This window comes from Bombus vancouverensis, chromosome 4 (genome assembly GCF_051014615.1).
Source record: "Bombus vancouverensis nearcticus chromosome 4, iyBomVanc1_principal, whole genome shotgun sequence".
In the NCBI taxonomy this organism is placed as follows: domain Eukaryota; kingdom Metazoa; phylum Arthropoda; class Insecta; order Hymenoptera; family Apidae; genus Bombus; species Bombus vancouverensis.
In genome coordinates, this window is record NC_134914.1 from 14,803,458 (window position 1) to 14,826,781 (window position 23,324).

Here is a 23,324-nt window from a genome sequence, read left to right on the forward strand (position 1 = left end):
AATATAAATTTTGTAAGACTCAATCAGCATATGCTAGTGAAAGTAACTTTTTTATTTTTTAAGAAAAAATGTAAGTTTTAACTGTGTATGAAAATTTTATTTTAGTGAGAAAAATTTTTTCATGTAAATTTATCGAATATATAACAATCTTCAATATTACTTAAATGATAGTATTCACCTCTTTATTGAAAAAATTTATTTGAAGCCAAGAATTTCTTTGAATCGGTTTTCACATATATATTACAATTAATATCAAGTATATTACCAATTAATTATTCGGAGAATTTAAACTGTTATGATTTCTCTCAAAGTTAGTAAACTGTGATATTTGTATGAATACTTCTATAAATGAGTTTTCCTGTACATCCGTTTATTGTACATATATAATCTTAATCTTATAGATTTATATTAGAGATCATTTTCCGTGGTTTATATTTGCTCACATATGTATAGTATATTTTATGCAAATTGTTTATTTAACACACAATCGAATTTGAATTTTATAGAACTTTATTTTAAAAACATTGTCAAATAATATTACACGTTGTTAATTGCTAAATTCAATGTCATTAAATTTTAAACAAAACGAAAGGAGTAAGCATTAATGAATTATAGTAATGTATTAGAAGTAAATTTAGATGCAATAATAATAGCGTGATCTGTATCGTATGATGAAGGAATAGATAGGGATTATACGAAATATGAAATATATGGATACATATATAATTTTGTATAATTTATAATATCTATGTAGTAAATAAAATGTTAATGCTATATGGCCTAAATGTTATTAATCTGTTTGAATATTTTGTACAAATAAAAATATTTTCTTTCAACCAAACAATTGGTTAACCACGTTAAAAATTGAATAATATAATACTTTAAAGAATGTTTAGCATTATTTAGTAAATATTAGTTTGAATAAAATTATGGTTTATTTCCGACTAAAACAATGCATTTTTCTAATATATAAAAAAATAATCAACTTAATAATATTTTCCTATATATTTTTGGTGCAGAATTTACAATAATTTATTTTTTCAACATGAGATCGAAAATTGGCTAACATAAAAAAAGAATTTATTGTTATATTAGTAACAGGAATACAATCATATTGTAAAAATAGATCATTGATATTTTCAGTTCAATATTGCATACAATAAATTTATGTAACAATAATAATAGTATTGACATATTTTCTGTAAATGAAAAATAAAATTTCCTTTGCAGAATTATATTTGATAAAAATTCCAACTGTACGATTATTACTTCAAATTTTAGGTAATGTAAAAATTTTGTTTTGGTATATAATTATGTATAGTTTGGTATTTTTATGTAATTATGTATAATTCGTCACATTTATGTTATTTTCTGATATATTTGTATATTGTCTTAATTTATTTTCAGTTGAGACTCTGTAAGGTATTAATTGGTTACAAAAAGTAAATTTGTATGAACTGTTATATAAATTTAATTTATTAAAGAAATAAGTAATTAGATAATGAAATAGAAGTTATGTATTACAAAGTTCTCAATTGAAAAAGCTGATATATCTTAATTAAATTTGTAAAATTGAAAATTGTAAAATATAATTACTTATAATAAAGTAATATAAAGTATGATTGTAAATTGCGATACTGCACCAAATAATTTATTTTACTTATCATCTTAAACTGAATATCTCGATATGCTACTTATAATACATGTTCAGTCGGATCTACAATTCGTGGTTGATTCTTCAAAGTCTCAGGTGGAATTTTTTCTCCATTAATAATAGCTTCTACATCTTTACTGCTTAATGTTTCGTACTTAAGTAAAGCATCTGCTACTTTTTTAAGTTCTTTCGCATGTTTTTGTAATGTCAGTTTTGCTCGTTCATATGATTCCTAAGTAGAAAATATAGTAATTTTGATGTAAAAGGTTAAAGAATAATATTACATGATAGAATTAACATTATATGGTGATAAAATTTACTTGTAAAAGGCGCTTCACTTCCTTATCAGCAAGATCACTTGTGCTAGGTCCTAATTGAAATCCATCCCCTTGACCATTTCTACGAATTGTACCAAAACCAACTTTTTCAGACATACCATACTTGTGTACCATCTCTTCTGCGATGGAAGTCGCCCTCTAAGAAATATGATTATCAATATTATCAATGATTACAATGTAATATTTTCAAATTTTCACTATTTGCAAATAAAATTAGGAATATTTTTAGTATTTAGAATTTGTTTCCTAAGCTCTTGTAATTTATTTTTTAATTATTGTACCATATGTGATAAGATATTATTAATATAAATATGAACTATATCAAAATACCTGAAAATCGTTATATGCTCCTGCTGTTACTTTATCAGAACCAAAAATTAATTCTTCTGCAGCACGACCACCCATTGAACTATCCATTAGAGCTAATAATTTGGATTTCGTTGTATGATATTCGTCGTTAAATAAAAACGCGGTCTATACAAAAAGAGTACTGAAATGTAATATCAATAAAAAATACAATTATTAATTTATAACACTTACATGTCCCAAAGAATGGCTATGAGACAAGATGGTAATTTTATGTATAGGTGGTGCATCTTTAGTATAATATGCAACTAATGCATGTCCTGCTTCATGATATGCTGTAATGGTATTAGTTTCTGTATCTTTAATTTTTTGTTTTCTTTCTGGACCCATGATTATTTTATCTCTAGCATATTCTAAATGTTTCATTGTTACATATTCAGCATCATTTATAGCAGCTCTTAAAGCTGCTTGATTTACCTTTTAAAATTAAGCTCATAATAATAAAATTAACTTGATCTAAAATTAATACTTATTTTCAAATGAATACCATATTCTCTATATCAGCTCCAGTAAATCCAGGAGTACACTTTGCTAAATAGTCTGCATCAACCTCTTGTGTTAATATTCTTGATAAATATAAATCAAAAATTTCCTTCCGGCTTAAGTAATCTGGTATATCAACAAGAACTTCAACATCAAAACGACCGGGTCGCATTAATGCTTTATCTAAATCATCCCGTCTATTCGTCGCACCTAATACTATAACACCTTCGTTCTGAAGAAATCTGTAAGTACAAAGAAATATATAACTATTAATGATAATAAATGTACATAAAATCGATATATAAGGTCATAATTTATAAATTATAAGTAACAAAATTTAAAATTTGAACTTTATTTCTTCAGAAAAAGAAGAAGGAAAATTAATAGGAGAAAGAAATGAATGAATGTAATTAGTACTATTTTGCCATCCTACACTCATTTCTTTAACTCTAATATAAGGAAACATAATATGCTTACTATATTATACATATTGTTTATATTGTAGATTCAGTCTCCTAGTTTTAATGCACATGAAATAAAAACATATCTTGAGAAAATACATTAAGAAAGTAATACGAAATTGTTGAACTTGTAATACATATATTATTTTTAAAAAATTTAAAAAGATATTCATTAATTTCTTTATCTTTTCTTCTATTAATTTCCTTTGCTTTCGCATATAACCTATATTAATTTTCAGAATTATTCCATATTCTACAGGATAAAGAGGTAAAATTTTTTATTTACCCATCCATTTCCGTAAGTAACTGATTTACTGTTTGATTCGCATATGGATGAAGAGCTGAATTTGTTCGTTTTGCACCAACAGAATCAATTTCATCTATAAATATTACGGCAGGTGCTTTTTCTTTTGCTGCTTCTGAAAAAGAATAACAGATCATGAATAAGTAATACAAAATTTTCAGGACACTTTAATTGAAATTGCACATCATAATATAAATTACATATGATATCAAAATAAATTCTCTTTTCTTCTCTTTAAATTTTTATTCAAAATGAAGATAACTATGAATATCTTTTGTAGGGCATATTGTTTTATAATTCCCAAAATAAAAAATTTTTTTGAGGTAATACACACTTGCTAATTAAGGCTCATTAAATCATGATACAGATAAAAAAAAGAATATAAATAGACAACATTAACGACAGCATTAGAATGTTGTGATCATAACATTGAAATATAAATAGCATGTACAATTCCTAATATACATATATAGTACATATATCGAACTAATATGGCTTATAAATAATCAATATATATTAATTATAATAAAGAAAAAGTGTAGAAGAAAAAAAAATTGAAAACCATTAATAATATTTCTTTAGAAGTTTTTTTTGTTTTATTTAATGTATGATTTAGAATGTTTCTTTAATATTTATTTTGTGTTCGCAATATTTTGTTTATAACTTACTAAATAAATCTCTCATTCTTCGTGCACCTTGTCCTACTAAAATCTCTTCAAATTCAGGTCCAGCAGCTTGAAAAAATGGGACACCAGCTTCGCCAGCTACTGCTCTAGCTAATAATGTTTTTCCTGTTCCTGGTGGTCCTACTAGTAATACACCTTTAGGTAATTTTGCACCGAGTGCAACAAATTTTTCTGGATTTTTTAAAAATTCAACTATATCTCTTAATTCTTGTTTAGCTTCTGCAACCTAATTGTATATAAACAAATGAATATACAGTATTTAGTAAAATGAAAAATCTTATTAGATTTTATTCATTTTAGAATTTATTAGATTTTAGATATATTAGAATCTTTTAAATAATTTACTTACTCCTTTAACATCATTAAAAGTTATGTCTGTTATTTCTGGTCTAAACTTAACACCATCCATTGGAAATCGTAATCCACTTCCTACAACATAAACTGCAATATGAAAGGTATAAGAAAATTTACATCATTATTAGTAATCTAAAGCATATTAATATATTTTAAATACTCCTTTAATGCTCCTCTATCACTTTAATATTTAATATTATATAGTTAATATAATACAGTTAATATTAAAAATATTCTTCTTTCTTTAGTGAAATAATTTTTCAGTGACTTTCAAATTATTATGATTATTTATTTGAAATAATCGATAATATTCAATATTAACATATATTTTTTTAAAATGCTAATGACAGATAGTAACTACAAAAAAATATATTAAAATAAAGTTATCAAAGAAAATAATGATAGAAATTGTATTATACCTCTATAATACATACCTCCATACCAAAAGATTAATAATACAGTTCCTGTTAATAAACTACATAATATTTTAAACCATCCAAAAGTTGAATATGTTTGGCGTCTAAGTCCTGCTTCATATCCTTCAATAAAAGCTAATATAATTCTTTTATATTCTTCTGTCGATGTTTGACTATTAAATAAATTTTTTATTGTTGCCAAGTCCTTTTCTTTCAGAGCATGTACTAATCCTGTATTCTATGAAGTAAGAAAGTTATTCACAAAGTATATAAAATATCAATATAGATAATAAATAATACATGATCTTACTGTTCCAGAGAAATGACCAACTAAGTTTTTAAATTTATTTATAAATGATGATTGTTTTTCTAATTCAGTAGAGACATTACGTTTTGTTCTAAAACTACGAATTTGTACATAGTGATTAAATGAATTTTTGTTACAAAAGGTACATAATGTTGTATGATATTGTTTCGATGGTAAATACATAGCAGGTAAAATAATTTCTTCCATACATCTTTTATATAGATATTTGTGTTTGTTTTTTGTGGAATTTAATCCTGATGCATAGACTTTCCACTTATTATTTTTTTCTAAATTTCTCTTAAAAATTTTCATAGAAACTTGATCTAATGCTACCATAACGTTATTTGTCCTTATATCAAACATTGTAATTACATCAGACATGTTTAATTTGCCTATTAATGTATCAATATAATTTTTAGTAGCCTAAAATAAAAAGTAAACTTAGTAATTTGCATCATTATAGTTTTATGTAATACATTACCAAATTATCTTACGTCTGACAAATTACCAGAAGAGATATCATTCATAGATTTTTTCAATTCATTTTGTCTTTTAACTTTAACTGAAAATGATGTAGATTTTGGACTAACTACTGAAGTTAATTGCGTCAGATGATATAACACCTAGAAATAATTCTCTTTTTTAGAAATAAGAAATTTTAAATATTTTGCTCTAATTATTTTCAAGATTGAATAAAATAAAAATGTACACATATAGAAAGTAATTTATTTTGTAATCCAGGAAATTATCTTTTACTAAAGACAGACATGAAATAGACAAAAATTTCATAAGTTTGTATTAATGTAATAGACATATAAGGTTATAAAACGGAAATTTTTAAAGACATTTTTAAGGAAGATATACAATATAAATTTCATGTATATACTTGTTATGTCATCAAATGTAAAAGACTATCTAATAAGCTATCTATGAATTTTGGAAACTTTTGTAGCTATATAAATATGATAATACAAACCTGATTGTGAGGTTGGAAAGAAAACATTGCAGTTCAACCCTATATTTAACACATGTAATAAGATAAATGGAAGTATAACACTTTTAAATAAAACTAAATTCAACTGATAGTAACGTTTTGTTGCATATCCAAAAAGATTAAATTACATGACATCAATATCTCCTATACGAAATATAGTTTTAATGCTGCAAGGTAACGGAAATGACTGCTATCTACAATATAAACTTCCGAATGTTTAAAATCAATTGAGATTAGATTTAAGATTGCGTAAAACACATCGAGATTTTTTCGGAAAATACATATTTTCCCTAATTCGAGATTATATTATGTGTGTAACAACAGATTTTATTTTATAGTTAGATTGTTGGATTAATAATCGCATTTCAAAACAACTATTTTGCGACCCTTATGCGTACTTCATTTATTTTACGATACAATTTAATTATGTATAAAACAACTTATTTTACATAACACTTTCAATATTATTTTAAATAAATTTCCTTTATCGTCGAACCTATGTATTATTTTCTTATATATTATGAAAATATTATTAGCTTCATGCACTTGCTTGATACACAAATTTTGATTAGTTTATTATATTTTAAAATGGATTTCTTCTTAACAGAGAATAAATATATTATAGGAACAGTTAATAAAATAAATAATACAACGTAGAAAAAAGATACATTCTTTTTTCAGATAAATACCAGGAACCATATTTATTTCTTTTCCATTAAATTACATTAACATTTTAGATAATACAAAACTAAAATTGAATTTTAGAAAAGTTTTAAAAATTTTGTTTCCTAACTTTTAACAAGAATTTTTAATATTGTCATTATTTAGTATATTTGAATGTACAACTTACGTCATTTTATTAAATATACAAATTACAGTTTTAGAGTATTACATAAACATAAGCACTGATATAAATTTGTTAAAATGTTTAGTAAAATGAAATGAAATATTTCTATAAAAAGATGTTTGGCATAGATAATTAAACATAAATATGCAATTTCACTAGATTATATGACTACTTCATAGTGATTTACTTTTTATCATTTATTAAATATTATTAAATAGCTACTACTATATATTTATATTTTACAAGGAATTTGATAAAACTAAATTTACAAAAATAATAAGAGGAACTTCTAAATTAAATAAAAACATTGTAATCAAGAAATATAATTATTTCATTATTGGAAAAGTTAAATCTACGGTTATATAAAAACAGTATCGTGAAATATTTCCAAAATGCGAAAACATTCTATAAAGTACATAAATTTTCATTATATTCTATTTTTTATATTAATTAATTTTCATGTTTCTATTTAAATATCATGTTTAAATAAATTTTGTATATATTATAAATATTTTACAATTACTTGCTATGTAATTTTTCAATACAAACACTAAGCTCTTGAAGACATTCCAACAAATTATTCATATTAGCACTTGAATGTCGTAAACCTGATTGTTCTCCACCAATTCCTTGTCTTTGACCTAACTCAAAATGAAGTTTAGCTAATTGCTCTTGTTGTTCTCGTATTTCTGTCATTTGTTCCATACTACAATCCTTTCCTGTATTTCAATTCCATATTATTCCAATTTTATATTTATTCTGCTATATTGAAAAGCATATTTCACATACCAAATGCTCGTAAATTACCACTATGGAAATCTTCCAGAAGTTGTAATAAAGCTTGTTCCATACGACGAACATCAGGAACCTCTGACAAAAAGCAATGATGTTTGCATGGTGCCATAGCTTTATTTAATGACACCAAAACACAACCAAAAAATATAATGAAAACATAACAATACTTAAAACAGAAAAATATATGAAAAGATTATAATATATTATTAATTAACAAAAATATAAATTTTCGTATTATTAAATATAATATGTGACATTATATAACTGAAAATTGAATAAAAAGATATTATTTAAATGTTGTAAATATTTTTAGGATACTTACTACTATATTCTAAATAATATTTTTAAATGTTACTATGAAGTACAAAGTTACCTCTATGTTGACGATTTATTTTTGGTAGTTCTGGTCGATTTGGTTTTTGCTTTTCCTTCTCATTCATATACATTAGACGTGACTGATTACCATGATTTGAAAGATTCACAGCACGGCCAGAAACCATAGATCCTTGACTTGTTGCCTGACCAGAACTTCCTTTACTAATAATTGGTGATGTTTGTACATTAGTTTCCCATAATACTTGTTGCTGAAATAATAAACTCTTTTACTATTTTTATTGTTTTATTTAAATCACCTATTTATCCATTTTTTTGAAATGATACATTTGAATTTATGTTTTAGTAGTCAAAATTAGGTAACTAATACTAAATTCATACCGATATATGAGAACTATGTGTATCATTTTTACTTGGATGATGAGATCTTGCTGGTGTGGAAGGTGGTGTAGCTTCTCCACCTTGACTTAATGGTTCTTCACATTCTTCTTCTTGAACCAATTGTTGCAATTCACCACATCCAGACTTTTCAGTCATCCTGAAAAATTCATTAATTTAATCAAAATTTATATTCTTGTTGTTATTAAATTTAGATATTTGTAGAATTTTTATATATATCAATGAATACCTAAATTTAAATAACATTTAAATGACATTTTATAAGAAACAGAAGAAAGAAGATATTTAAATACTTCTATATACATACGCAATAGATCTAACCAAACCCTTTTTTAAACTTGATATTTTTTATTGTACTAACATCAAAAATATTATTATAATTTAAACATGTTATTACACATTCACAATTATGTTATTAGTAATTGTTTTGTTTATTGACTTTTTTTCTAAAGTACATAGTATTGTAATGTTTTTAATGTATTGCCTCCAAATTATAAAAGCATTTCTACGAAATATATTTTATTGTATGTATAATCTTCCTTTTCCTTCAAAGAATAAAAAAAATTGAGAAAGAAACGTTTTATGAAAATAAACAGTTACAGAATTAATTTTTCATGATTATATATTTTCGATTGTACTTTGTATATCTTGACATACACATAATATACAAACAAATCATCTGATTATCTGCAATTTCTGATAAGTGGTAACTGGCATTTATGTACCTATATATAACTTAAATTTTATGCTGATAAAAAATGTTGATTAAGTGCTGTAACTTTTAACAAAACATTTACAAATACGTGTCATATACGCTATTTCATATACGATATGATTAAAAACTATACATGGTTTATTCATTACATTTAGCATAGTGACACTTGAAAATGTTTCTACAATTCATTTCTAACCTTTATATCAAGAAAATTATGACAATGTAGTGCGAAGGAAATTTTAATTAAAATACACATCTTAAGAAATTTCATGTTAAAAGTGAATATAATATTTATATTATAAAATAAAAAATTATATATACATATATATGTATATAAATACAAAGCTATTTTAAGGATACTCAAGTTGATTTATATCATATATAATAAGAGAAATGATAACATATCTTTATGTTATAGGTATAACTAATATTTCTATGATTGCAAGAATTACTTGGTGAAACTTGGGATGCAAAAAGTTTAGCAAGAACAAGCAAAAGACAATCTGATGATTCATCTTATTAAAATAAATAATTATAAAACTATACAATGTCTAACTCAAAACTTGTTTTGAATATTATAAGGTAGAATATTATTAAATATTATCAATATCTTCCTGGGAGCTATTAGTAAACATAATTTATTTACTTAGTCTTGAAGGAATGATCATGAGGTTTAATGTGACGTCAGATATGACTATCAATAACATAAAAAATATTGCAATAAAACATTTCTATGGTGATGATAAATCAAGAAGTCCAACTAACTTTCGTTTAGTTCATACATCTGAATTCAAATGGCTTATAGATGATCATAGTGTAATTAATGAAAAAGTTAATGAAAATGGTAAAACAATTTGCTAAAATTCTGTGCTACATCAGCAGATATATTAAGCAAAATAAAATGATTATCTTTATTACAGATGAATTAATGTTAATAAAGATACGTCCAATACCCATAAATGAAAATTTATCTGCAGAAATTTTGAAAGGTCCAGATGAAGAAGTAGTACTACAAATAACAAAAGATTTACCTATACGTAATCCACCTAAACCTATTCCATTTCTTTCTTGTCCTGCAGATGTAAATATACACATACATGTATAATTATTGCATTTTCTGTATTGAGAAAATTTACGTTATATATTTTATATTATAGTTTCAGAATGAAATACGAAAAATTTTTATTACACTTGTAAAAGCATCAGCAAGGATTATATCGTATAGCCCAGAAGCACAAAAGTTTTATGATATCTTAAAAGAAAAATTAGAGGCAAGTTGTAAACCAAATATTAATACAAATGCTGCAAAAACTCTCACAGAAATGGGTTTTTCTGAAAAAAAGGTTCTGAAAGCTCTTCACTTACGAAAGTACGCAATCTACTATTTAATTTAATGTTCAGGAATATTAATAAATTAAAAGTAATATTTTATGCTCTGATTTTTAACTTATTACAGATCAAATATAGTAGAAGCATTAGAATGGTTAGCAGAACATCAGAATGATCCAGAAGATGATGATGATGATTACTTAGATTTGATATCTATTGAAAAAGGTAATAATAAAGATGTTGCAGTTTCCAGTTCATTTATTTATATATCAAAAATGTCTTAGGGGAAACAGGTATTGATTTATTTGAAAGAGCTAATTATTTAGATAATATTTAATACAAGTCAAGTACAAATAAATCTTCTTGATTTTATTCTTGAGAAAATTTTAAATTATGACAAGCGTATATTTTGAAAAATCATTTCATTTTTTGCTATATATAAAGTACTATAAATATTATATAATCATAATGTAGTTTTTCTTTATAAATTATTCAATTTCATATTTAAAACATTCATACATTAATTCATACATATTTAAAATCATCCATATAATTGTTAAAACTAAAATATATTACAATTAAAAATAAAACTTCACAAAGAGAACACTTCTTTTCAGAAATATTAAAAATTTGTTTACAGCCCATATTTGGATTTATAAAATAATAATATATGTAATAAACATATTAATTGAAAATGATTAAAATTATGATAAATTATACGTTATTATTACATGTTGATTTATAATTGTATACAAATAAATTGATAATTATATGTAGGATGTGAAAATTTGAAGAAGGAAGAAAATGTATTCAGCATAGTAGATCATTTACTAAAAAGTTACCGTTACTATAGGAAGATGGATTTCAAACCTAGTTCTAGAGCAGTACAATCATTATCAGAGATGGGATTTGAAGAAAAGAATATTATTGAGGCACTAAAAATTACTGGAAACAATCAAATTAATGCTGTGAGTAATCTATATAAATTTAATTTTATTACACTTCAAATATATTCTTCTTTTCAGTGTGAATGGTTACTTGGAGAAAGGAGGCGTAGTTTACAAAATTTAGATAAAGAACTTGATCCAGGTAGTCAAATTTATAAAGTAATCATGAATGATCCACGTATTCAACTTAGTCTTACAAATCCTAATATGTTACTTGGTAAGATTATTTTTATTAATAAATAATAAAAATAAAAAAAAATTAATATAATTAGATAATACAATAATTAATGTAAAAATGAAATTTTTAGTGTATTTATCGCTGTTAGAATCACCAGTAACTATAAGTGAACGAATAAGAGATCCTGAAGTAGGACCAATATTGGATCACATTATATCAATATATCATGTCGAAAAACATACGATTCATATCAATAAATATGCAATTGATTTCTGATTTAAATATTATTTTGTAAAATAAATTAATATTAATATTATGAACAATATAATAATAATATAAATTATAATAAAATAAAAAATGAATATCATAAGCTTGTAGCAAAAGATTTTCTAAATGTTTTAAATGATGCTATAATAGGCATGCATATTAATGAAGCCTATTATTATGGTTATATATTAGATATATTTAATAGACTTATATTCATGAATCATGAATTTTATTAACATTGCTAAAAATCTATTTTATGATATGTATATTTTAACATTACATTTTTAATTTTGAGTATATATTCATATGGACATAATATATTTTTTCCAATTTTAGAAAAATATACATGAAACAGAGTATTACAACTCTGGTATTACGTATTAGAAAGTTAAATAGTTCCAAGAAGTACGGTTTACTGTCGCTAGTATCGACTTGAAATTTGACAGTTAAATCACACCACGTGTTTCAACTAAATATTTTTTGTAATAATGGTTTATTATTTTACAAGTGAAGGTATTATTATTTATCACTGGCTTCATGTTTAATGTATATTTAAATTTTCTCATATACATTTTACTACTAAAAAAACTAATAATATGCAGTAAGGTTAGAATGATAATTATAATTTTTAATTATAGTTGTACAACCATCGGTGACATTATTTATGGGAGTCGACCAATATGAAAGTAAGTGAAAAATTCTAAAATATATTATAATGTATAAGATACGTTCTTTCAATATATATTTTTCTAGATGATGACCTCATAAAGTGGGGTTGGCCAGAAGATGTTTGGTTTCATGTTGACAAATATTCTTCAGCACATGTATACCTTCGACTTCGTCTTGTAAATATTTTCTATTAAAAACATGCATGTTCTTTTACACACTTATATATGCGTATCTATATATGAATACATGATTTATAGGGTCAAACAATAGATGACATACCTAGTGTAGTTTTAGAAGATGCAGCACAATTAGTGAAAGCAAATAGTATTGAAGGAAATAAAATGAATGATATCGATGTAGTATACACAATGTGGTCTAATCTGAAAAAAACACCAGGTATGGAAATAGGACAAGTTGGTTTTCATAAAGATAAGGATGTTCGTAAAATTCATGTTGCAAAACGAATAAATACTGTTGTTAATCGATTGAATAAAACTAAACGTTCAGAACAAGTAAATTTAAGATCAGAAAGAGAACAACGGGACAGAAATGAACGGGAAGATAAAAAGAGACTTTTGAGAGAGCAAAAGGAAAGAGAAAAGGCAGAAGAAAAACGAAGAAAGGAAGAAGCAGAAATGAGGTTAGACAAAAATTATGGTACATTATTGACAAATATAAATTGTTTAATCTCGTCAGACTTAACATTATTTTCTACTTTTTACAGAAGTTATAATTCTTTATTTAATACATCTAATATGACATCAAATGTAGAAAATAGTGGATATGATTCAGATGATTTTATGTGATGAAATTATTAATATTATTCGTAATTCGATTGCCTACTCACCATAGTTTGGAATAATAGATGAATATATTTAAAACAAAAAGCATATATAATTTCAAAATTAAATTTGGTTGATATTTTAAAAGAAAATTATCATTAAACATTACGAAAATCTAAAATAACAAGGTAATGTTGAAACTAATAAAATGTTAATTAAAATATTTTTAAAACTGGATTGAAGTACAAGTTTTGCACAAATTGCAAAACAATTTTTAACATTGAGTGGGTTTCTCTTATATAAATTCTATTAAGAACATTAATATGTATATTAATACATACATTAGTAAGTAAATGAATATAATATTAATCATGTATTTTAATATGTTAGTACTTATTTTATGTAAGATATTCATATAAATGATAATTTACATACCTTAGTATTATTAATAGTTGAAATCAATTACTATAAAATATATAAAATTTTCAAACATTTATTTCTATAAAGGACATTAAAAAATTATACAAGACATATTTTATTATGAAAATAAATAATAATTATTACTATAATAATGTAACATTAACAGCTTCCAATGCATTAACTATCCATGGGGGATATTCCTTGTTTGGAAACAAATCTAACATGAATTGCTGTATAAATTCTGGGAATCTTTGTTCTTGGATACTTTGTCTAATATCTTTCATCAATTTCATTTGGAATGCAATATTATGAACAGATAGTAAATGACATGCAACTGTTTCTACCGTTACAATATGATGAAGATAAGCACGTGTGTATGTTTTGCATGTACTACATTCACACGATTCATCTATTGGCCTCATATCTTTACGATATTGAACTTGTTTTAAATTTAATTGACCAGTACGTACCAAAGCACAACCAAACCTCTAAAAAAGTAATATATGCATTAATAGATTTCATTTTACCAGCTTGTTGCACTTTGTGTATACTCTTCTTTAATTCAAACACATTATCCGTAATTAATTACCGCTGTTCTTGTAGGAAATACACAGTCAAACATATCTATTCCCAAAGCACAACAAATAACTAAATCAATAGCAAATCCAACACCCATTAAATAACGTGGTTTAGTTTTTGGAAGTATATTTGTAGTAAGGTGTACCATTCTCCAAAAATCATCTTTAGATTCTCCACCACTAGAAATATTATTAATCATAAAATAATCTTTCTCTTTCCCTAAATTAATCCATCTAAATTAATATTTTACCTTAATCCACCTACAGCATAGCCATTCACTTCACGTTTAATTAATTGATTTGCACATTCTGATCTAAGTTTAGGATCAAGACCTCCTTGTACAATTGGAAATATACTTTGCGCGTTTGATCTCTGATGTGCTTTTAAACATCTATCTAACCATCTAGTTGTTCTGTAAATAATATATTGAGTATTAAAAATTATTTCGATAGGAATTAATAATATATTATATACGTAAATGCAATAATATTATTTATAAATTATATATATAAATGCAATTCTACCTATGCATTGCTTCTTCTACTCTTGGTCCTGTTAATGTAGTTTTAACAACATCATCAAGTTGCATAATTATATCTGCTCCTATTATGTTTTGTATTTGTATAGAATGTTCAGGTGTCAACATGCAATCTGTTCCTGTAAAGTAATATTAAAGTATTTTATTTGTATTTTTACATAATACAATATAAGTACATATTGTTCTTATACAATGATTACCATTATATGGTGATTTAAACTTGACACCTTCTTCCGTAATTTTAGCAAGTTCTAGTAACGATACCATTTGAAAACCACCAGAATCTGTTAATAATGCTCTTTTCCAATTCATAAAGTTATGTAAACCACCAGCTTTCTGCATTATATTAAGACCCTACAAAATCCAGTTTTTATCAATAACATATTTGTTCACTTTATTTGAATATAAGTAACTCAATTATTTTATAACTTGAAGAAATATTAAAGAAAAGCTTTATGCTTTATATATTTATATATATTACATACAGGTCTTGTTCCAAGATGATATGTATTTCCAAGTATAATTTGACAATTCAATTGTTCTAATTGTTGAGGTAATATGCCTTTTAAAGTACCCTAAAACATTAATATTGCTATTAAAATGTATAATGTGACTGATTTATATATATCTATAATATGACTGTAAGTAATAGAATATTTTATAAACAATTAAATCTTATTACAAGTTTAATGATATGCCAAATATGATTTGCAATGTCATAAAACATTAATCTTTTTTTTTTTAATTATATTTAACTTACCTGTGTACCTACTGGCATAAATACTGGTGTATCCACATGATGATGAATGAGAGTCATCCTACTAGTTCTAGCTTTTGTAGTTTGACATTCGTAAAATATTTCGAAAAGTAGTGGTGATTTTCGTTGTTGTAGCATTTTCTTCAGTTTAATAATTTAGCAAATAATGTCAATAATGTATTTTGTTTCATATACATACATAATTAATAAAATGTTTATAAAACTGTCGCTTATATCACAATTTACAATAATAATAATAACTTATTGTATCAAACATAATTTAATTTGTTTTATTGTAATTCTAAATGTGTTATATATAATTCTAAAGTTGTTCAATATTACTTAATATCCTTTACTTTGAACTATAAACTATAGCTGTAAAATTCCAGTTCAAAGACTCGTTTATATATATATGTATATTTATTATATATCAGTATTCATCAACTTACTTTCCATGTGTAATATTAATCTACTCTACAATTTCCTTACGATAATATTTATTATCATCTTTTAACTACGTTAAGTACTTTTGTACAAGGAACACATTTCAGTGCTATTTATCTTACTTTTGCGATTATGTAAATACGCCCATATGTAATAGTAGCTAATAGTAAAATGTTTATACATTACATTGCAAAATAAAAATGAAATTTTCTAGGGCTTTTCCTAGATTGAGGTTAGATTTAGGTTTAGCTCTGAAGTAAAATTACAAATATGTATAATTGATTGCAATATTTTTTTTCGTGATATTTTGTTTATTTAGCAGACCTTTTAACAATATCAAAGTTTGAGAAAGAAATTGGAAATACTGACCAAATTGCTCACTATTACCAATTTAAATATATAAAGTAAGTCCATAATAGCAACACTGTCGCAGAACTTCTGCTTGTTGTAAATATCACATCATCAGTGTAGTCTTTGATTACAATGCGTTAAAATAGAATAACAATATTTATTTTGTACCCTTATCAATATTAAAACATGTTTTCATACGATAGTTACAGATTATGAAAAGTCCATATGCTAGAAATTTAATTTTCTCTAGTGAAAAATTGGTATCCTACAATTTGTGTTCTACATTTTTTGTCCTAGAGATATTATCCTTTGTTTTATAGAATACAAGTATTAAAAAATAATGCTCATACCTTGTTGGTGTTTTATATTAGGTTCATGATAAAGTTTAATGAGAGTAATTTAAAGAAGATAACAAGAAAGAGAAATTTGTATTACTTGTGAAACTATGTTGAAACCAAAAGCATTAACACAAGTACTTAGTCAAGCTAATACCGGCGGCGTAGAAAATACATTGTAAGTAAAATATTTCTTTCGTTAAATTAAGCACGATTTATATGCATGTTTTTTTTTAAATATAATCCAATAACTATATAATGTTATAAGATATATAAATATTAATAAACATGCAAGTGAAATCACATATATAAATTTACATATTTTTCTTATCGTTATTGTAATTAGGAAAACAAAAGTTTGTGATCAAATATTTCAAATGAAAATATATTTCAGATTATTAAATAGAGATGGTGGTTTATTAGCTTACAGTGGTTATGGCGATAAAGATGCAAGAGTAACTGCTGCTATTACAAGTAATATTTGGTCAGCTTATGAAAAAAATGGACGAAATGCATTTAAGGAAGATGAATTGCAATTTGTATTAATGGATTGTGTGGTAATGATCAAATATTAATAGATTTGATTATCAAGTAATTAATTATATAATACTTAAATTCTATGCAATTAAATGGCTTTATTAATATCTTATACGAATTGATTACAAATAAAAATATTTGCAATGTACTGCAAAAATATTTTTAGTAAAATAATATGTATATAGTTACTAGTTTTTATTGCAAATTATTGTTCAGAAATTTCAGTTGCATATTAATGAAAAGTTGTAAACAACATACGGTTATATGTTATATATATATATTGAAATAATACATTTGTAACATGTTTTTTAATGAAACATTTTCTTTTAGGAGGGCAAAGTCGTTATTACCGAAGTCGCTAATTTGTTGTTATGTTTGTATGCAAAAGAAAATGTGGGATTTGGTTTACTAAGAGAAAAAGCACAAGCTTTAGCAAGATACCTTGATCAACCACTAAAAACAATAGCAAATATGCCTTAATCAATGTTTAAACATATACCCAATTGTGTTGTAAAATTTAGTTTTATATTTTAATGTTTATAATTTATTGTAAAGATACTTGGTACTGTCTTGTAAATAATATATTTTCAATTAATAAAACACTTATGTAATCATTTATATATTAAAATTTATAAAAATGTGATACCCTTAGAAAATAAATCTAGCTTTGAAATCAAGTGTTAGTAGCATTTTTAAAAATATTCTTGTGAACTTCATAGAAATGAAGTTTTAAATTTTATTGTAATCGATGAAATATGTCATATATTTTTTAATAATGTAAAATATCTACATAGACAATCTTTAAAAAAATTTAGAAATTAAATATTAAATTCATACATTCATATACATTAATAAACATATGTAATGTTAAAAATAATTAATAGATGTATATGTCCTTTATAAATAGAATTGCTTTTATTTTAAATCCACAATTTGTATGTTATAAATTTTATTTATTTCATTTGCATTTATATACTTCCTCCTATAATCTTCTTCTATGTAATTTGAAATATTTATTGGTATTAAAACTTACTTTTGATGCATATAAATATTACTTTCTTTTCTAACAATAAACATCAAACATTTAATAGACTTAGAAATATATCTATGAAAGTACAAACTCTTTTACATATAGAGTTATATATACCTATGTATAATATGATAATTCTAATATCAATTAGATTAATCATACAAGTTAAACACAAGTTCACTGAATTACATTATACATTGCACAAAATGACTAACATTGGTCCTAAAATTTTCCTGTTATTTTGAGTACATAAAATAATAATTACTAGCCAAACAATAAATTTTCATTATAAGTGTTCATATTGTTACATTTCTTATTGTAAACTATATAATTAAATTTTCATGTATTAATGTTTACCAAGTGACATATTGTGAATGTGAATCGTAATTAACTAATAATATCACTAAATTATTTTATATATGTTTAGAAAAAAATCTTTTTTATGAAATTATTGTATATGTGTATATATAATATACAATTTATTATATATCATATATAACATAATTCTAACAATACCTATAACAATTTAGTTTCGTTACCTATAACAGTTTAGCTACGTGTAAGTTTCTTCTCATGAATAATGCTTTTAAATACAAGTATATTGTCTACAACACTTCTTCAATAGGCCTTCAACAATTGACAGCTTATGTTAATGCCTATTATAAAGTGTTTTTAATTCTATAATTATATAATAGAGATTTGTTGTAGTCTTAAATATATATAAAAATGGAAACTCTTATCTAAACAAAGTAGATGCACTGTAAATAAAAGAAGAGGAAAATAAAATAATATGTATCTTTTATACATACATAATTTTACAGTCTACCTTCCTAATTGCTTTGCATTAAATGAAATATTATGAAATAGAAATTATATGCATATAGAAAATAATACTTAAGTAACTGAGAATTATTCAGCTTTTTTTAAATGTTTCATATGGGTTAAACTTTTGTATTCAAATCTTTTCGCTATATATTATCGTATATCAATAAACGATATAATAAATTGCTTTTGTTAAAAATTACATTCATTCTTTTTTTTCATCCACGTTATTACATCTCAAAATTAGTTTTACATTTGTAGTTATAACTTTGTATTTGATAATCAAAAGTATCATGCTAAATATACAAATATTATTTTATGTTTTATAGCGGCAGTGCGAAGGTAAGTAATTTAGATAATATTATGACAAAGATACGATTAGAAAAAAAATTATTTTTATACAACTTGTTACAAAAAGATAAACTATTTATTACTAGAGAGTATTTATATTCATTGTAGAAATTTGTATGAAAAAGATTGCCTTTATGAATGCTATTGTCTTTTAAACTATTTAGTGAACTAAAACATTACTAAATAACAATTTCTTTTCATAGCATATTAATATTAGTGATTGCGTGTATATATGTATTAATATTTTTTATATTTGGTACATTCTTTTTTAAAAGGAGAGTGTCACAGATTATAAGTGGGATAAAAAGTTTTACTTCAGTATTAATTTCTTTCATTATAAAATGTATGATCCCTTATGGAATGATTAAGCACTATTTCTACCACTACAATCCATATTCATTCTCGTTAAATGTTCGATAAATTAAAATTATGATTGGAAAAGATAAAATGATTCACTTATTAATGTGTGATACTTTCGGTTTTTAAAGCTTCACCTTGTGTTGTTGCATAATAACTATGTATCTACAAAAGGTATTATACCTTTGTATTTTCTTTTTTGTTATTATCACTGTACATGAAAAATGAAGCAATGAAGATCTTGTGTGAACTTAAACTTTTACATGTAGAAATAAAAACAGTCTTCATCTTGTTGCTGCACAGTTGATTTAATTAAATGAAGCAAGAAAAGAAAAGGACGGATTTAGAGATTACATGCGAGAACCCTTCTGCTGCAGAACCTAAAATATAATTTAATGATTCAAGCTTAGTAAGATTATATTATGAGGTTCATATTAAAAATTATATTCCATTGAAAAAAAATATAAATATGAATGTAAAATCTTAAGTAAAATATGCGAATGTCATTTATTTTTAGCATTGTTCAGCCTCTGCATTTTGTTGTATAAATTATAATAACACAATATCTTCATATTTTGAAGAAAATATTTTGATTAATATACAATAGAGTAATAATAAATGAAACCTTATTATATGAACTGATTTTGTATATTATTTAATTATTAAAAATATTGTACTATAAATTCAATGTATATTATAAAAGCTTTCAATTTAAAAAATTTCTATTGTAAATATAATACTTTCAAAATATAATTCAAACACATGCATTAATAAATGTTGCAGGACAACAGGGTAGAAAGTAACCAAACCAATAAAAGAAAAAATTCTTTATTTAGTGTACAGCATGCAGTACAAAAAAACCATGATGTAATACATACAGCAAATATCAGAGGCAGAACATGCTCATGCAAATTGGCCCCTGAATTAATGATATATGTTTTGAGAAGAAAAATATAAATAATTAATTAGTATTATATTATAATTTAAATAAATTTAAGTCATAAAAAAGGATAAATCTATAAATATTTTTAATTTTTATATAAAAACAATATAAAATGTTTTTTATAAAACTTAGTAGCATATATTTAATACCAACTATAAGGTACTTTTATATTATCTTGCATCATAAAACAAAGTATTCATAATGTGTGCCTAATTAGTTAAAAGATTTATAGATAGAGATTTAAATATATGTGACTTCATTTACATAAAACTATAAAAATTTCCTAACTATAAACGCTTTTTTTGAAATGGTATAATTCCATATTTTATTTATATGTATTCCAATTTTTTATTAATTATAATCTTTGGTAATAAAATATAAACATAACTGTTGACATTAGTAATATGATTTCATGTTACAATTATGACAAAATAAATAAGAAATAGAAAGAAAGTAACATAATTATTTAATAAAATTATGAACAAAGATTATGTATAATTGCTTTGGTTAAAAGAGTGACATAAGAATTTTGAATGCAATAATGATACCTTAACACGATCCGTTGATTCTTGTTCCTTACTATTGAGTTGACTGGCTCCATATTCTCGACTGACCACACATAGAAATTCAGCATGATCGTTATTTCCATAATTATACTGAGATCCTATATTGATTAACTAAAATAAATAAGAGTACAATTTTAATTTAACAATGCATGTTATTTGTTCTTGTATTATTAATGTATGTTAAAAAAGATAAAACACTAATATATTAAATAAAAATATATTTAATTTTACATATAAAATACCTGCTCAAATTTCCATCCATCAGACATTGTTGATACCATTTGAGTTAATTCATCTTCATGACACTGAATGACTCTATAAACATGTTTCTTTGAATCTCTTAATGGTCTGGTATCTCTTAAGATAATTCTTTCTTTCACTAGCCGAATGAGTTCTGTAATATTATAAAATTCTGCTTCTTCTAAGACACCTTCTTCTGTTAAATCTTTATTAATAACCAATTTCCCATGACGTAAGTAATTTAAAACAGGACTAAAATATGTTGGGTCACGATCTATTAAATATGCTCCAGTTTCATCCTGTACAATGAAGTATACAAATAATTTTTCATAAATGATACATATTTTATAACAATACATAATTCGTGTAAAATTACAAATTATGATTTCATACTAATATTTATATACATTATGAATTATTAATGTATAATTATTTCAATATAATGACACATATGCTATATATCATATTAGAAAATAAACAAAATTTGCTATGTCACTCAAGTTTATATATCTTTTAATGTAAAAGGTTTATAAAAATAATTACCTAAATTGATTTATATAAAATATTCTTATTAATTACACAAAAAATATTCATATAGATGAAAATATTTAACAATTTTTGACAATGTTTTAAAATTCGCGGTTATTTAAAAACATCAACTAACCCTGTCTGAGATAAGGTCAGAATCTTCCTGACACAATCGATAGAGAAATGAATTGGGGTCTCTAGCTAAAGTAGTCTTCGCCGTTAAAAAATATGTACCACCAACATTTAATCGAACCCACTGATTATTACACCGTTTTTGAACATGATTTTCTGTCATTTCGTGCGAATTCGTGTCACTGAAATCCTCCATATTTGCTTTGAAACACACGCAACTTTCAGCTCATAGGTTTCTGTGACATAATCAAATCAGTGTCTTAATATTAAGCTCACGAAATTGAAAGTGACATTAAACTATTTTTTCAGATCAAATTTAAATATTTTGTTTGAATTGTTAATACATTTTGCTACTATTTAATACGTAATATCACTATCAAAATTGTTATTTTATGGCGGGAAAGCAAATTAGAATCATTGTTTATGAAAAAAGATAAATATAAATAATAATTTCTTTATATTTATTGGAAATACAAATTCTGGTACGTATATTTTATAAGGTAGTAGCATACTGATATTAATGTAATCAATGGTATAAGTATAAGATTTAAATGAATAAAAGAAATCTAATATTTAAATTGTTGATAAGTAACATGTAAGTATCTATACATCCGGCAAAATAGAACTAAATTTTGTTGGACATGATACGTGCAAGTTGACGAAACAAATGAAAATATTAGTTTTTGTTTTGTTAGTGAACGGTTATCTTTGATATTTATTAAAAATAATTAAAATTCCATACTCATATGGAAAAGTAAGATCTTTTTAAG

The 23,324-nt window shown here is 24.1% G+C and overlaps 5 protein-coding genes across 15 annotated transcripts; 2 read left to right on the forward strand and 3 right to left on the reverse strand.

Moving 5' to 3' along the window:
- Positions 1–891: 891 nt before the first annotated feature.
- On the reverse strand, positions 892–6,553 carry YME1L (ATP-dependent zinc metalloprotease YME1L). Of its 4 annotated transcripts, none has more exons than XM_033350915.2 (12): positions 6,346–6,553; positions 5,864–5,992; positions 5,373–5,792; positions 5,081–5,300; positions 4,642–4,721; positions 4,275–4,518; positions 3,589–3,721; positions 2,846–3,083; positions 2,533–2,775; positions 2,323–2,466; positions 1,975–2,130; positions 892–1,886 (listed from the first exon to the last, which is right to left on the reverse strand). In XM_033350915.2, exons 1-12 carry the CDS (start codon positions 6,370–6,372, stop codon positions 1,695–1,697), a joined length of 2,226 nt encoding a protein of 741 aa, XP_033206806.1. In that variant the 5' UTR covers positions 6,373–6,553; the 3' UTR covers positions 892–1,694. The 4 variants fall into 4 exon arrangements, with proteins under 4 accessions (XP_033206806.1, XP_033206805.1, XP_033206807.1 ...); XM_033350914.2 differs by having other exon boundaries at positions 4,642–4,733; XM_033350916.2 differs by having other exon boundaries at positions 4,642–4,733; positions 5,878–5,992; positions 6,346–6,552.
- A 964-nt stretch (positions 6,554–7,517) lies between these two features.
- LOC117166579 (uncharacterized) lies at positions 7,518–9,592 on the reverse strand. 6 transcript variants are annotated; one of them, XM_076617707.1, is made up of 5 exons: positions 9,463–9,592; positions 8,720–8,876; positions 8,379–8,589; positions 8,000–8,116; positions 7,518–7,929 (listed from the first exon to the last, which is right to left on the reverse strand). In XM_076617707.1, the coding sequence occupies exons 2-5, from the start codon at positions 8,873–8,875 to the stop codon at positions 7,730–7,732; spliced, it is 684 nt and encodes a 227-aa protein (XP_076473822.1). In that variant the 5' UTR covers position 8,876; positions 9,463–9,592; the 3' UTR covers positions 7,518–7,729. The 6 variants fall into 6 exon arrangements, with proteins under 6 accessions (XP_076473822.1, XP_076473823.1, XP_076473824.1 ...); XM_076617708.1 differs by having other exon boundaries at positions 9,395–9,497; XM_076617709.1 differs by lacking the exon at positions 9,463–9,592 and adding an exon at positions 9,338–9,359.
- A 5-nt stretch (positions 9,593–9,597) lies between these two features.
- LOC117166719 (ubiquitin-associated domain-containing protein 1-like) lies at positions 9,598–14,006 on the forward strand. Its single transcript, XM_076617822.1, has 14 exons — positions 9,598–9,730; positions 9,871–10,034; positions 10,103–10,296; positions 10,373–10,533; positions 10,610–10,821; positions 10,909–11,006; positions 11,559–11,749; positions 11,807–11,945; positions 12,037–12,179; positions 12,653–12,686; positions 12,812–12,859; positions 12,927–13,018; positions 13,100–13,482; positions 13,567–14,006. The coding sequence occupies exons 2-14, from the start codon at positions 10,000–10,002 to the stop codon at positions 13,646–13,648; spliced, it is 1,812 nt and encodes a 603-aa protein (XP_076473937.1). The 5' UTR covers positions 9,598–9,730; positions 9,871–9,999; the 3' UTR covers positions 13,649–14,006.
- Positions 14,007–14,101: 95 nt separating this feature from the next.
- LOC117166578 (tRNA-guanine transglycosylase) lies at positions 14,102–22,787 on the reverse strand. 3 transcript variants are annotated; one of them, XM_076617704.1, is made up of 10 exons: positions 22,559–22,787; positions 21,897–22,193; positions 21,637–21,765; positions 15,922–16,059; positions 15,647–15,736; positions 15,362–15,515; positions 15,148–15,280; positions 14,874–15,035; positions 14,634–14,802; positions 14,102–14,532 (listed from the first exon to the last, which is right to left on the reverse strand). In XM_076617704.1, the coding sequence occupies exons 1-10, from the start codon at positions 22,748–22,750 to the stop codon at positions 14,188–14,190; spliced, it is 1,809 nt and encodes a 602-aa protein (XP_076473819.1). In that variant the 5' UTR covers positions 22,751–22,787; the 3' UTR covers positions 14,102–14,187. The 3 variants fall into 3 exon arrangements, with proteins under 3 accessions (XP_076473819.1, XP_076473820.1, XP_076473821.1); XM_076617705.1 differs by lacking the exons at positions 21,637–21,765; positions 21,897–22,193; positions 22,559–22,787 and adding an exon at positions 16,732–16,910; XM_076617706.1 differs by lacking the exons at positions 21,637–21,765; positions 21,897–22,193; positions 22,559–22,787 and adding an exon at positions 16,368–16,698.
- On the forward strand, positions 17,039–18,203 carry Lamtor2 (Late endosomal/lysosomal adaptor, MAPK and MTOR activator 2). Its single transcript, XM_033350664.2, has 3 exons — positions 17,039–17,226; positions 17,443–17,605; positions 17,916–18,203. The coding sequence occupies exons 1-3, from the start codon at positions 17,159–17,161 to the stop codon at positions 18,063–18,065; spliced, it is 381 nt and encodes a 126-aa protein (XP_033206555.1). The 5' UTR covers positions 17,039–17,158; the 3' UTR covers positions 18,066–18,203.
- Positions 22,788–23,324: the final 537 nt, after the last annotated feature.

Coding starts and splice junctions, on each gene's coding strand:
- YME1L (XM_033350914.2), bottom strand. CDS start 6,372: ATGTTTTCTTTCCAACCTCACAATCAG. Junction 2,131..2,322: donor GAGCATATAACGATTTTCAG/GTATTTTGATAT, acceptor CATATTTCTTAG/AGGGCGACTTCCATCGCAGA. Junction 1,887..1,974: donor AAGTGAAGCGCCTTTTACAA/GTAAATTTTATC, acceptor TTTTCTACTTAG/GAATCATATGAACGAGCAAA.
- LOC117166579 (XM_033350656.2), bottom strand. Junction 8,590..8,719: donor CACATAGTTCTCATATATCG/GTATGAATTTAG, acceptor TTATTATTTCAG/CAACAAGTATTATGGGAAAC. Junction 8,117..8,378: donor AATAAATCGTCAACATAGAG/GTAACTTTGTAC, acceptor CATTAAATAAAG/CTATGGCACCATGCAAACAT.
- LOC117166719 (XM_076617822.1), top strand. CDS start 10,000: ATGTCTAACTCAAAACTTGTTTTGAATATTATAAG. Junction 10,297..10,372: donor TGAAAAAGTTAATGAAAATG/GTAAAACAATTT, acceptor TCTTTATTACAG/ATGAATTAATGTTAATAAAG. Junction 10,822..10,908: donor AAAGCTCTTCACTTACGAAA/GTACGCAATCTA, acceptor AACTTATTACAG/ATCAAATATAGTAGAAGCAT.
- Lamtor2 (XM_033350664.2), top strand. CDS start 17,159: ATGTTGAAACCAAAAGCATTAACACAAGTACTTAGTCAAGCTAATACC. Junction 17,227..17,442: donor GGCGGCGTAGAAAATACATT/GTAAGTAAAATA, acceptor AATATATTTCAG/ATTATTAAATAGAGATGGTG. Junction 17,606..17,915: donor TTGTATTAATGGATTGTGTG/GTAATGATCAAA, acceptor ATTTTCTTTTAG/GAGGGCAAAGTCGTTATTAC.
- LOC117166578 (XM_076617704.1), bottom strand. CDS start 22,750: ATGGAGGATTTCAGTGACACGAATTCGCACGAAATGACAGAAAATCAT. Junction 22,194..22,558: donor CTGACCTTATCTCAGACAGG/GTTAGTTGATGT, acceptor TTCATTGTACAG/GATGAAACTGGAGCATATTT. Junction 14,803..14,873: donor TATGCTGTAGGTGGATTAAG/GTAAAATATTAA, acceptor TAATATTTCTAG/TGGTGGAGAATCTAAAGATG.